At 46.1% G+C, this 13,347-nt stretch overlaps 1 protein-coding gene across 1 annotated transcript in view; it reads left to right on the top strand.

The window, feature by feature from the left end:
- Window positions 1-13,347, top strand: part of COL14A1 (collagen, type XIV, alpha 1) — a 193,140-nt gene that overhangs the window by 98,989 nt on the left and 80,804 nt on the right. Inside the window, exons 21-26 of the mRNA XM_015412024.1 lie at window positions 1,824-1,973; window positions 2,711-2,827; window positions 7,433-7,579; window positions 8,458-8,532; window positions 9,387-9,442; window positions 12,813-12,936. Coding sequence (XP_015267510.1) covers window positions 1,824-1,973; window positions 2,711-2,827; window positions 7,433-7,579; window positions 8,458-8,532; window positions 9,387-9,442; window positions 12,813-12,936 — 669 coding nt within the window. The remainder of the gene's footprint in view (window positions 1-1,823; window positions 1,974-2,710; window positions 2,828-7,432; window positions 7,580-8,457; window positions 8,533-9,386; window positions 9,443-12,812; window positions 12,937-13,347) is intronic.

The raw sequence follows: 13,347 nt of genomic DNA on the forward strand, positions 1-13,347 counted from the left end.
AGGGAAAGGGCAGGAAAGGCTATTTCACTCCCTTTCCCCTTACTGTTGCCCTATAAGTCTCATGGCGCCACATGGGCCCCATGACCGCGGAAATCAACTTTTCTGTGGTTGGGACTGATGCAAAGGAGAGAAAGGGTGATTTCCCACAAGCGCTGCTCCGTGCTCACTTTTCTCTTTGGCCTGATGTACGTGTTAATTTCACACGAGCTGCTGCGTGACAGCATTTTGCCCTGCAGCTTCGTCTGATTTCCCCCGCGTCTACTCAATCCTGTTTTTTGAGGATTGAGTAGATGTGGGGGAAATCGCACGAAGCTGCAGGGCAAAATGCGGCTGCGCAGCAGCTTGTGTGAAATTGACACGTACCATCGGGGCAAAAGGGAGGAGTGAGCGCGGAGCAGTGCTTGTGGGAAATCACCCAAAGTGGGACAGATTTGTGACTGTTGGCACCTCCATCTGATGGATTGCTGGATCCAACCCTGTGTTTTGCAAAATGAGAAGAGTTGGTTGCTGTGCTACAGTTATGAATTGGACCTGCAGGTTCTGCTAACTAGTTCTGCTAACTGTGAACCTCCTAGAGGTTCGTGGAGCCTTCCACATGTCTCTTCTCCTGGAGCTTGCACTGGGAGAAGGCCCCTTGTGATGGAGGAAGACTCTATTGTTTGTTGAATGGGCAGATGGACTGGTAAAGTTATTCCCTGGTGGCTACTAAGGTTTGTGGACGTGTGTGCAAGATGGTGTTGCAACAAGTTACTTTTAAAATGTTTATCACAGTGTTGTTACCCTTCCCAAGCCTTCAGTGTGGGCCGGTTACAAACCCAACAAGCAGCAGAGATGGTATGGGTATCATCTTTTTTTTTTGTAATCATACTGAAATGGACTGTTCATTAAGACTATGGCTTGGATCCTATAAATGAGTTATGTGCATGCTAGATACTCTCTACTATCAAGCACACTTCCTTTTCTGCTAAAATTTGTGTCTGCACAAGATCAGTGGTTTTCAATGAGCCCCCATCCAAATGGAAGTTTTAGTGGAAGAGGAAGTGTGCTCCACAGGAATGATTATCTAGCACACACGGAACTTGTTCATAGGATCCAAGCATATGAGTCCACCTGCATGCTATGTTGGGGATACGTGACCAAAATCTCTCAAAATTTACTTGAATCATAAGAAGAAGAGATTGGATTTATACCCCGCCCTTCACTACCCAAAGGTGTCTCAGAGCAGCTTACAAACTCCTTTCCCTTCCCCTCCCCACAACAGACACCCTGTGAGGTAGGTGGGGCTGAGAGAGCTCTGACAGAAACTGCTCTTTTTTCAAGAACAGCTCTTATCAGAACTACGGCTTCCCCAAGTTCATCCAGCCAGGTGCCAGTGGAGGAGTGGGGAATCAAACCCGGTTCTCCCAGATTAGAGTCCGCGCACTTAACCACTACACCAAACAGCCCCTGGAAGGATGATTGGCGGTGTCCTAATTTGCAGCGGAAGAGGGATGTTGAAGCCATTTCTCTTGCTCCCTGCCCAAATGGGAATCAGTCTTCCTGTTCTGCTTTCAGTCCCAACAGGTCTGTTTAGTATGCGTGTGTATGCGTGTGTTTTAAATCCAGAGCTAATAATGGTTTGGGGGCATTTTTGCGAGTGAAATTGCACAAGGGAAAAGCTTCCCTCCTGTGCCCCAACACCACAAACTCAATCCAAATTGATTTCTCGAGTTTGCATGTTCAGGTTAATGTACGCCTCTACAGATTTCCAGTGTTTCAGATAGCGGCACCAATAATCTATGGAGATCACTCGTTTAGTGAGTTGTATTCCTTTCTCCTTTCAGTCCCTGGGCCAGCCCTAGAGACCTTTGTGGGCGATGATATCAACACCATTCTTATTTTGAATTTATTAAGTGGAACTGAATACAGCATTAAAGTATTTGCTTCATACTCAACGGGATTCAGCGACGCTTTGGCGGGTGTAGCCAAAACATGTAAGAACAGCATGATTTCTTGTTGTCTACCTTCTGATCTCCATGGATCATATTTCAACAGGAACCGCTTTGAGTTTGTGGTTTCTACGAAGAAAAGCAGTATAAATGTGTTTTTAATAAATGCATCTTAATAAATAAATTATACAATTAACAGAATTTCAGATGAGGAAAATTTCTCCTGTTGTTTCTTAACGGAAATATTTTTGCCTACTGTGAAGAAGGTACTCGAGTATGTTCACAAATGACATAAAATTTAATCTCCGGTGTGTCACTTCTTACACATGTTATTTGTTGGTACAGAAAATAGAAGATCCAGTGCTTTTAAACCTGTTACTTGTTCAACATGGCTCTTTCGATCTATATGAAGTGCCACTCATTTCAAATAATGCTCTTACCATCATATGTGAAAACACGCCATCAGGGTTGTGGAAGCTGAAACCCAGTGCGTAAAGACTAGGGATGGGCACAAACCTGCCCACAACCCAAAGTTCACTACTAAATTGCCTGAGTCATAGTTCGTGAGCTGGGATTCATGGGAGGGTTGTTGAGGCAAGATCGCACAAACCTCAATGAACGTGTGAACGTAGAAGATAAATGGTCAAAGGTCACATTGAGTTTCCTAGGCTTTGGGCCCACTTGGCTACCTTTTTAGAATACACATGCTTCATTGTTTAATAGCATTTTGATTTATAGTGGGACAAATGGACAGAAGTGTTAACCTGTTTCCTTTGTTGCAGTATACTTGGGAGTGACAAATCTGGGGGCTTATCAGGTCCGCATGACAAGCATCTGCGTCCAGTGGCATCTTCAGAGGCATGCAACTGTGTACAGGGTAGAGATAGAATCTCTTGTCGGTAAGTTGGCACTTCATACAATGTCTTCTGTTCAATTTTTTTATTATTTCATATTTACAATCAATTCAATTCAAATATAATTCAAATAATTACACAATTAATAATGCAATGAATCATAATCCAAATTCAATTAATTATAATTCAAATAAAAGCATAAATCCATACAAGAAGAAAATATACCTAATCGGCAGATTCACTCAGTTTCTGAATGATTAGATGCCATATTGATTCAATCTGATTCAAGCTGCTAACTTTGATCCTTTCATATATTTCTTTTACATCCTTCCTGTTTCCAAGTGCTGCTAACTTTGATCCTTTCATATATTTCTTTACATTTATCAGTCCACTCTTGAATTTTAGGTACTGTTTCCTGCTTCCGATGCCTTGCAAAAGCTATTCTTGCTGCCGTTATTAAATGTAGAATAACGCTATGCAGATACTTAGGAAACATAGGCATGAAATTTAGTAATGAGGTTTCAACTGCAAATGGGAAATCCATCCTTAAACTAGATTTCATTGCATTTACGACTAGATGCCGAAAATGCATAGCTCTTGGATGTGTCCAGCCCTAGAGATGCCAACCTCCAGGTGGTGGCTGGAGGTCTCCTGGGATTGCAACAGATCTCCAGGCGACAGAGATCAGTTCCCCTGGAGAAAATGGCCACTTTGGAATCCATGGCATCTCACCCCATTGAAGTCCCTCCCCTCCCCAAACCCCGCCCTCCTCCGGCTTCACCCCAAAGGCTCCAGATATTTCCCAACTTGGAGCTGGCAACCCTGTCCACCACATAGGGAAAAACATTCGCTTTTAAAGAGCTAAATGCCAACACGAACTAGTTGAGTTCTTCAATATCGTTCAGAGCAATCCTGAGCTGTGCCAGTGCTGCAGCAGCCAGCTGTGACACTGCTGTGCTGCCCCTAGTTGGCTCCCTAAGGGCCAACTAGTTACATGGCAGCTGAGTGGGGGAGAAGGCGTCCCAACGGTGTTGCTGGTTGCTGGCATGCTGGTGTGTTCATGGTGATTCCGCCCCGGCATGGCCTCACTGAATTGTTACGAGGTGGGAGTGGCATGAGGGGCAGGGCAGTGTGGGCCAATGGGAATGGTGAGTCAAGGGGACAGAGTCTGGTCCATGTCACTGTTAGGGGGCAGAGAAGGGCAGTCCCATTCTCTCCTGTTGTCCCATCCCCTGAAAGAGACCTGCACTGATGACAGCCCCACAGGTGGTGCCATTCGGGAGGGGAGCCACTTGGGTTGCCATCCTCCGAGTGGGACCTGGGGCTCCCTTGGAATTGCAGGCCCCCTCCAGACTGAGGAGCTCAGTGTCCTGCAGGGGAAAGGATGCTGGGAAGGGGAGATTCCCTGGGCTTGCTCCCCACGGAAGGCCGAGTATGTCCATGGCAACCTGGCCTGCTCTCCCCCACTGGAAGTCTGGGGAGGCCAGTCCACCCTGGGGGCGTCAGTGCAACTTTGCCTGTGTTTGGGGGGGGCATTCCCCAGCTGGAAATGCTTAGGGAGTTGACTGACTTGGGACTGCACCTTGGCACATCCACATTTGCACCAGCCTGGGGGTTTGAGCTGCTCAGCCACCAGCGTGCAGCCACAGGGCAGGTGCACCAACATGGCCGCACAGTGCAGCCCCACTTGTGGCTGGTGATGGCATAACTCCCCCTTACTCTGGTGTATCTCCAACTTACACAAGTTGAGGTTAGTCAGCTCCATGTTCTCATTCGCCCGACCCTCAGGATTGCTCTGTTTGCTAACTTTGGGGGGGGGGGGGAATAAATGCCATTGATGCAACATTTTTAGTAAATTTTCCTTAAATACGAGTGAGACAGTAAGATTACACCCCTGTTTAAATGCAAATCACCATGCCTCATGAAGTACATCACATCCAAGGTCTTTTTCCGATTTCAATTGACAATTCTGTTTACTACATCCATCCATCTATCTGTCTGTCTGTCTATTGGATAGAATAGCAAAACATTTGGCAGAAAATATGCTCTTGTTCTTCGGTCGGTAACCCTAAACTTTGTTAAATTCTTCATAGTTTAACGTTTTCTCCGTTTTGTTATCAAAAAGCTCGTGAGTTGTAAATATTCAAAAAGTTTCAGTAATTGATTGTTCACTCTGGAAACCACATCATAAGAAATGACTGTCCTACCAACAAGGAGACTAACATATATATCTAAATTAAACATTCCCCATATCTCAAGAGAATTTAAACAAAAGTTCTAAATCTAATCCGATTCTTTCACTGCTGAAGTATAAACAGAAATTCCAGCTGGAAGCTTTTTTTGTATATGTCCTAAACAGACAATAAGCTATTTATTACAAAATTGCCATGCCCATAAAATGCTTTCTAATGGGATTACTAGCCCATAACACATGTTTTTAATGGCATATTTACATATGAATGTTCTATGGCAGATTCAGAAGTATCATAGTTATTTTTTACCCATTTAGCAATCCAAGCAAGTCTTGCTGAGTCATAACATAATTTCAGATTATGCCTGCCAAGACCTCCATCAGTTTGTTTCTTTTGAGCTACTCATGATTTAACTATTGGTTTCTTATTTTCTCAAACAAAACCATTTATATATTTTTGCCATCCATTAAGTGTTTTTTGTGGAACTGTAATTGACATAATATATAGGTAATCTTTTATGTTATTGACATCTTTACCGCATTTATTTGACCTAGCGAAGAGAGTTTAAAGGTTTTCCATGACTGATCTTATTTCTTATTTCAGCTGCAATCCTCCGGTATATATAATTCTATTTTGGTCATGGACTCCCCTGAACATTCCAACACGCTCCAAAATCAGTTCACTCTCTGGTCTGTCATTCAGAGGGTCTTCCTATCCAGTGGCTGCTTTGCCTGAGTCCTGCCTCCAACATTCTAAACGGTTTGCTGTTCCTCTCCCCTCCACAGCCAGTCAGAACACAGAGGTCATTTGCATATGTGGCCTGATTCGCCTTTGCCTCGGAACACAGAGGTCGTTTGCATATACGGCTTCACTGGCCTTTCCCTCTAACATTCTAAACAGTTTGCTGTTGATGTTCTGAGGTAAAATAAATTTCCCCTTAGTGTCTGTGGGGGGAAACCATGGTTGCAGATCTCCAGGTGAGGGCTGAAGATCACTCAGAATTACAACTGCTTTCCAGATGGCAGAGATCAGTTCCCCTGGAGAAAATGGTGGATTCTGTGTCCTTATATCCTGCTGATATGGCCCCTGTACGACAGCCAATGTGACGTAGCAGTCAGGGCTTCAACTATTAAAACTGATGTCCAGATGACCCAGATCAGTTCTCTTGGAGACAATGGCTGCTTTGGGCGGTAGATTCTATGGCATTATACCCTGCTGAGGTCCCTCCCCACCCAAAATCCTGCCCTCCCCAGGCACTACCCCTCAAATCTACAGGTATTTCCCAACCCAGAGTTGGCAACCGTGTAATTGGCTATGGAACCACTTTCCAGACCCTTGGAACCCAGAAAACGTGGCACAGGAGGAGGTGCTTTTCTACCTTAGCTGCCACTGCATAGCCCCAAATTAACATAAGCCAACCTCCAGACGGCACCTGGAGATCTCCAGCTATTAAAACTGATGTCCAGATGACCAAGATCAGTTCTCTTGGAGACAATGGCTGCTTTGGGCAGTGGATTCTATAGCATTATACCCTGCTGAGGTCCCTCCCCACCCAAAATCCTGCCCTCCTCAGGCTCTACCCCTCAAATCTACAGGTATTTCCCAACCCAGAGTTGGCAACCGTGTAATCAGCTATGGAACTACTTTCCAGACCCTTGGAACCCAGAAAACATGGCACAGGAGGAGGTGCTTTTCTACCTTAGCTGCCACTGCATAACACCCCCTTCAAAAAATAAGTCAGAGGTGGAGAGAACCATATCCGTTACCATGAGGCTGTCCTCCCATTCTACCCACTTGGGGCAGCAAAATGACTTGATACAGCCCTGCCTTATAGCTAAGCAGAAGGAAAGAAACATGGCTTGCCTCCCTCCATTTTCCGCTTCCCTCTGCCGCCCCACCAGCCACAGTCGGGACACTCATCTGGAGCTTCCTTCTAGATCTCGTTGTATTTCTTCCCACAACGGGCATTACTCCTAGTCACTTTATAATTTTGTTTACAGAGATGCTGTTTTTGCTTACCTTAATTCCTAAATACGCAATATATTTAAGTAAATCAGTTCAGACAGTGTCATCTAATTGTTAAGATATTTCAACTGTGTCTTGACAGGTTACCTTATTCTTAATTAGTATGTACTGTCATTTTATGTCCAATCTAAACTTGAACAACAGATTTACTAAATAAACAAATTCCTAGAGAGTTGCTTGATGTGATGACATCTTTTGTGTGAAACTATTGGGAAGGCAATGCAAAGGGGGGAAACGTAAACCACCCTTGTGCTGTGTGCTGCAATCCCAAACTGAATTGGTATTCCAAGTGAGGGATTTCTGGATTAGGCGCATCAGGCGACTGCCTTGGCTTTGTAACATGAATTGGCCCATGGACGTGTGTGCTTGCTCTGCTTTATTATGTCACATTTGTTCTAGCAAATGACACTAGAAGTTCTCTTTCTAATTTCAGATGGAACAAAGAGGGAAGTCCTACTGGGTGGCGGGACCCCAAGGCATTGCTTCTTTGAGCTGATTCCTGGTACTGAGTATAAAGTCAGTGTTTATACACAGCTGCAAGAATTAGAGGGCCCGGCTGTTAGCATCATGGAGACAACGTGTGAGTTAACTCTTTCTTGACTGTGGGGTTCACTGAACTGTTAGGAGCTCTCTTTTCTGATTTTAATTTCTGAAAGACTCTCTCGTCGTTTACCGTAACAGTATCAGCTCTAGTCAGTATAGAACCTAGTGTGGAGAACCAGTATGGTGCAATGTCAGACGAGGGTCAGGAAGACCTGGTTTCACTTTCAAGTTGGCTCTCAACCATGAAGCTCAATGGCTGACTTTGGGCCAGTCATTCTTTCTCAGCCTAAATTATGCGGCAGAGGTGTTGTATGCTTCCCTGTGGCCCTTAGAAGATGGGCGTTATATAGGTAGTAGGTTTGCAAGGCCTGCACTTCACATTCCAGTAGCTTTTGGGGTTGTGGTGTGGGGAGGTGAAATGGAGTGCAACACAGTGACATAACTTCCTGGTGAAGACACTGCATCAAGTGACTCTCTAGCAATTCCCTCAATCTCTATGCTAAAGACCATAGAGATCGGGGGAATTCCTAGAGAGTTGCTTGACGTGGTGACATCATCATGTCGTGTGTCATTGACCCCCAGTTTTTCTCCTGGTTCAGCTGTGAATGGGGGGCTGGCCGGTGGAGGGCACAATTGTTGCAAGTGGGAGGGGCAGCATGGTGAGGTGGGGACAGGAGCAAGTGGTGTGGGGACAGGCTGTGGGAAGGTATTCCCTACCTGACTCCACCTCACTTGCTGTTGTTTCCACAGTGGATGTGCCATTTCATGCTTCCATGTGGAAGGCCCTTAAGGTAAATTCTGCATACGGTGCTGCATTTTGCACTTTTTCTGTGTTCTTCTGGAATTGCATCCTGAACACAACCCTGTTTGGAGCAGCTCAACTTACCCTGTGTTGTTCTTTTCTCTGTCCTTTAGTACCATTCCCCACTGAACCACCACCAACTCCTCCAACTACCACCCCACAGCCTACAATTCCTCCTGCAAAAGAAGGTAAGCTGCTTCCATAGTAATGGGTGTTATATAACAATAATCTTATTGATTATTTCAGTTTTTAAACTGTTTTTAATTCCCCAAGGCTGGAATCTCAGCTTCTCAATAACATTTCATGTGCTACATGCTTCCTGCAGGATTAATGGAATTAAGGAGAAGGGGGAGTCATTCTATTGTTTTGATTCAAAGGTTGAAATTGAAATTAGTTTAAAGTGAGTCAGACCATTGGACTATCTACCTAATTCTTGTCTACTCTGATTGTGGTTATCCAGAGCCTCAGGGAGAGAAAAGCCCTTTTTAACACTTGCAGTCCGAGGCCTACATGCATTGACTCATGCAGGAACAGGAATGGCAGAATCCATAGGATAAGTACCATATTTGCAGTGCAATCCTATGCAAAGACTAAAATAACTAGGGTTGCCAAACCCCCCAGTTTGCCAGGGGTTCCCCGTTTTTTTGGGGGGGTCTACCCGCCGCCGGCCAGATGGCTGGTGGGGGAAGCCCCACCCCCAACACCCACAGCCACCCATCTCTCTCCCTTTAAGTGTGTGGAACCCGTGTTTCCTCCCAAGCCTGATCTCCGCAAGCTTGCTCCCCCCTTGTAAATAAAAAAACCCTAGCACATAGGGATCAAGGATATAGCCCAGCCCTCTTCCCTACTGTGCTAGTTTTCTAGTTGAAGGTAATTAGGCAAGGTGTCAAAGTTGTATTCCCATGGGAACCTTTGATTTGCAAAGATGCCTGGTCCATGAAGGCAATAATGGATGTTGTTCTTTGTGATGCCAAACCAGATAGAGAGGGTTACTTGTGATTCCAAAGGTCTATAATGGTGGGAAACCTGTTGTTCTTCCAAGTTCCCAAGCTGAGCTTAATGGCAATTGTCTTCTCTGTCCCAAGGCACGCCGGGAAGGTGCGCGTATGCACGTGTTCATTAGCATAGGCAGCACAAGCCTTGCTCATGCAGATGCAGGCATGAGGTGCAAAGCAAGCAATTCAAAACACAGCAATTCCCTTATCCCACATGCAGAAATGCAGAGACATTTTACAGACATACAGCATCATCATAGCTCAGATAATACATATAAAAGCACACATGGTAACAATGTACCATTTCATGCTTCCACGTGGAAGGCCCTTAAGGTAAATTCTGCATACAGTACTGCATTCTGCACTTTTTCTGTGTTCTTCTGGAATTGCATCCTGAACACAGCCCTGTTTGGAGCAGCTAAGCTTACCCTGTGTTGTTCTTTTCTCTGTCCTTTAGTACCATTCCCCACTGAACCACCACCAACTCCTCCAACTACTACCCCACAGCCTACAATTCCTCCTGCAAAAGAAGGTAAGCTGCTTCCATAGTAATGGGTGTTATATAACAATAATCTTATTGATTATTTCAGTTTTTAAACTGTTTTTAATTCCCCAAGGCTGGAATCTCAGCTTCTCAGTAACATTTCATGTGCTACATGCTTCCTGCAGGATTAATGGAATTAAGGAGAAGGGGGAGTGGTTTACAGTGGGAGTCATTCTATTGTTTTGATTCAAAGGTTGAAATTGAAATTAGTTTATACTGAGTCAGACCATTGGACTATCTACCTAATTCTTGTCTACTCTGATTGTGGTTATCCAGAGCCTCAGGGAGAGAAAAGCCCTTTTTAACACTTGCAGTCCGAGGCCTACATGCATTGACTCATGCAGGAACAGGAATGGCAGAATCCATAGGATAAGTACCATATTTGCAGTGCAATCCTATGCAAAGACTAAAATAACTAGGGTTGCCAAACCCCCCAGTTTGCCAGGGGTTCCCCGTTTTTTTGGGGGGGTCTACCCGCCGCCGGCCAGATGGCTGGTGGGGGAAGCCCCACCCCCAACACCCACAGCCACCCATCTCTCTCCCTTTAAGTGTGTGGAACCCGTGTTTCCTCCCAAGCCTGATCTCCGCAAGCTTGCAGGGAAATGCCAGCTTCGTACTCTTAAAAGGGAAACACGGCTGCTCTTAAAGGGGAAACGCCGGCTCCTGCATTTAAAAGGGAAATGCCAGCTCCTTTAAGTGCAGGGAACCCGCAAGGGCAGGTGGGGGGGGGTGGACATCCCCAACATGACATCATCACATCGGGGATGCCCTGACCCCTCCAGGAACGCCCCCAAATTCCCCTGCTGGGGGTGGAAGATGGACTTGGCAACCCTAGTCCAGTAGCACCTTAAAGACTAACAAAATACATGGCAGGGTACGAGCTTTCGTGAGTCACTGCTCACTTCTTTACATTATATGTAACTAACCTTTCAGGTCCTTGATTCATTTGTTTGGGTTAGGTCTCCCCCCACCTTTTTTTTCTCTTTCTCTAGATCGAATCAAGCCTGAACTCTCTCTAGAAGCTGAAACGACTAATCTGAGGCTATTGTACTTTCGCCACATCATGAGAAAACAAGAGTCACTGGAAAAGACAGTATTGCTAGGAAAGGTTGAAGGCAGCAGGAAAAGAGGACGACCCAAAAGGAGATGGATGGACTTAGTCAAAAGAAGCCACCACACTCAGTTTGCAAGACCTGAGCAAGGCTGACCAGGATAAGATGTTTCGGAGGTCATTAATTCACAGGTTTGCCATAAATCAGAAACAACTTGATGGCACTTAACACACACAAACACACACACGGTTCTATTTCTGTGAATGAGGAGGCTCACTTAATGCCTGTAGTGGTGTTTCTTCCTCTCTTAGGCTGGGAGGGGAAATGGTGGAGAGCAGCAAGAGCAAAAGTGGCCTGGTGGCTCCTTCCAGTGAGGGAGGGGCTGCTAAGCCCTGACAGCAGAGCTGGCTGAATTTAACCGCCTGTGTCAGGAACAGTGCAGCCTGGCCTCCAAGGCAGCTGAGCTGCAGATGGAGCTGAATGAACACGAGCTGGTTATTGAAACTCTCAGGAGGTGAACCTTATGAGGAAGTGCCATCAGATGGTGGGGGAAGTAGAAGGGGGGAAGGGATCGGATTTATACCCCGCCCTTCACTACCCCAAGGAATCTCAAAGTGGCTTACAATCTCCTTTCCCTTCTCCTCCCCACCTTGTGAGGTAGGTGGGGCTGAGAGAGCTCTGAGAGAACTGCCCTTTCAAGGACAGCTCTGACAGAACTACGGCATGCCCAAGGTCATCCAGCAGCTGCAAGTGGAAGAGTGGGGAACATAAGAGAAGCCAATGTTGGATCAGGCCAATGGCCCATCCAGTCAAACTCTCTGTCACACAGTGGCTATAAATACCAGGTGCCATCAGGAGGTCCAGCAGTGGGGCCAGGACACTAGGAGCCCTCCCACTATTGACACCCCCCCCCCAAGCACCAAGAAGACAGAGCATCACTTGCCCTGGAGTCCCTATCTATACTTTGTGACTAATAGCTACCAATGGACCTCTGCTCCATATGCTTATCTAATTCCCTCTTGAAGCCGTCTATGCATCATGCTTGAACCCGGTTCTCCCAGATTAGAGTCCGCGCTCCTAACCACTACACCAAACTGGCTCTCAAGTATTAGTGGAATGCACTGTCAAGGAGGTTCTTCCCACCTTAGAAAACAACAAAAACAACAAAAGGCAGATCATCAGGATCATAGGGACACTGAGCCAGCAGCTGCAAAGAAGAGGCCAGGAGCTGAATGAATTCCGGGGAAAACACAACATCTGTCCGATGGGTGAGGATGAGCAAGAAAGCTCCCTCCAAGGAAGGTCCTGAGGGGGCAGGCAGCAAAGCCAGCTCTGCGGGGGTCTTGGTCTCCTAGAGAGAGGAAGGGCTTGCTCCTTTGCACACAATCAAGTGAAAATGCAATATGGAAGGTGGAACTTGCCATAATACTGCCACTCCTCCCACCAGCCCCCACGTGTGTGTTCAGTCTCCACAGAATGTGGTATGGAAAGTGCTAACGTCTGGCTGATGTCTGCGGGGTATAAATTGAATAAAATAAATAAATAATAAGACGTGAGAACTAAGGTTGAGTCCAGTGGCACTTCCGAGACCAACAACGTTCAATTCTGGATATAAGCAAAAACGGAGGGACTTAGCATATGTAGATGCACACTGCTTCAGATACACTGAAAAAAGATTTCCTCAAATGTGACATGTAGGTGGGAGGGGGTCAGTTGCCTGGAAGGGCTAATTGGAGTCAAGTGGAGGTGTACTCTTCTTTAATAGACTGTATTTTAAAAGTGGCACTGGTTTAGAGTGGCACTGTACATCCTACTAAATGGGTGTGGTGTTTACATAGGGCTCGGTCACAGTCAATTAATACAGTTTTCCTCTGCAGGTAGCAATTGCTCAGTTCAGTGACGATCCCCGGACAGAATTTAAGCTGAATGCCTACAGAAGTAAGGAGAGTCTCCTGGAGGCCATCCAACAGATAGCGTACAAAGGAGGGAACACCAAAACTGGTGGGTTAAGGTGTCGGGTGTGACTTAGCATGGCTGGTTTTAATTTTCAACACAAGCCATCACTCAGTTTTACCAAAAAAAACAACCCAACATCTATATATCTAATAGCCAAGTTGCCCCCTCTGTGCAGATATCTAAATCCGCACGGAGGGGGCACTTGAAGGGCAGGGAGATTTTCCTGCACACTTGGAGGTGTGCAAAAAAATCTAAAAAGTTGAAAAAACTATACGGGGGATATTTAAATCCCGCCAAAAGTAAAAGCATTCCCTGCGCAGGTCCAGCAGCTGGGAGCCGCTCAGGCCTCACCGCTGGTGCTCAGGGGGAGCGGGAGAAGGCTCGGCAGGCCCGCACGACTCGCTGCCGGTGCAGGGGGGCGGGGGAGAAGGTTTGGTGGGCCCGGGCCTTGCTGTT

The sequence above is a fragment of the Gekko japonicus genome, unplaced genomic scaffold (assembly GCF_001447785.1).
Source record: "Gekko japonicus isolate JY-2015 unplaced genomic scaffold, Gekko_japonicus_V1.1 scaffold906, whole genome shotgun sequence".
NCBI classification, from domain to species: Eukaryota; Metazoa; Chordata; class Lepidosauria; order Squamata; family Gekkonidae; genus Gekko; species Gekko japonicus.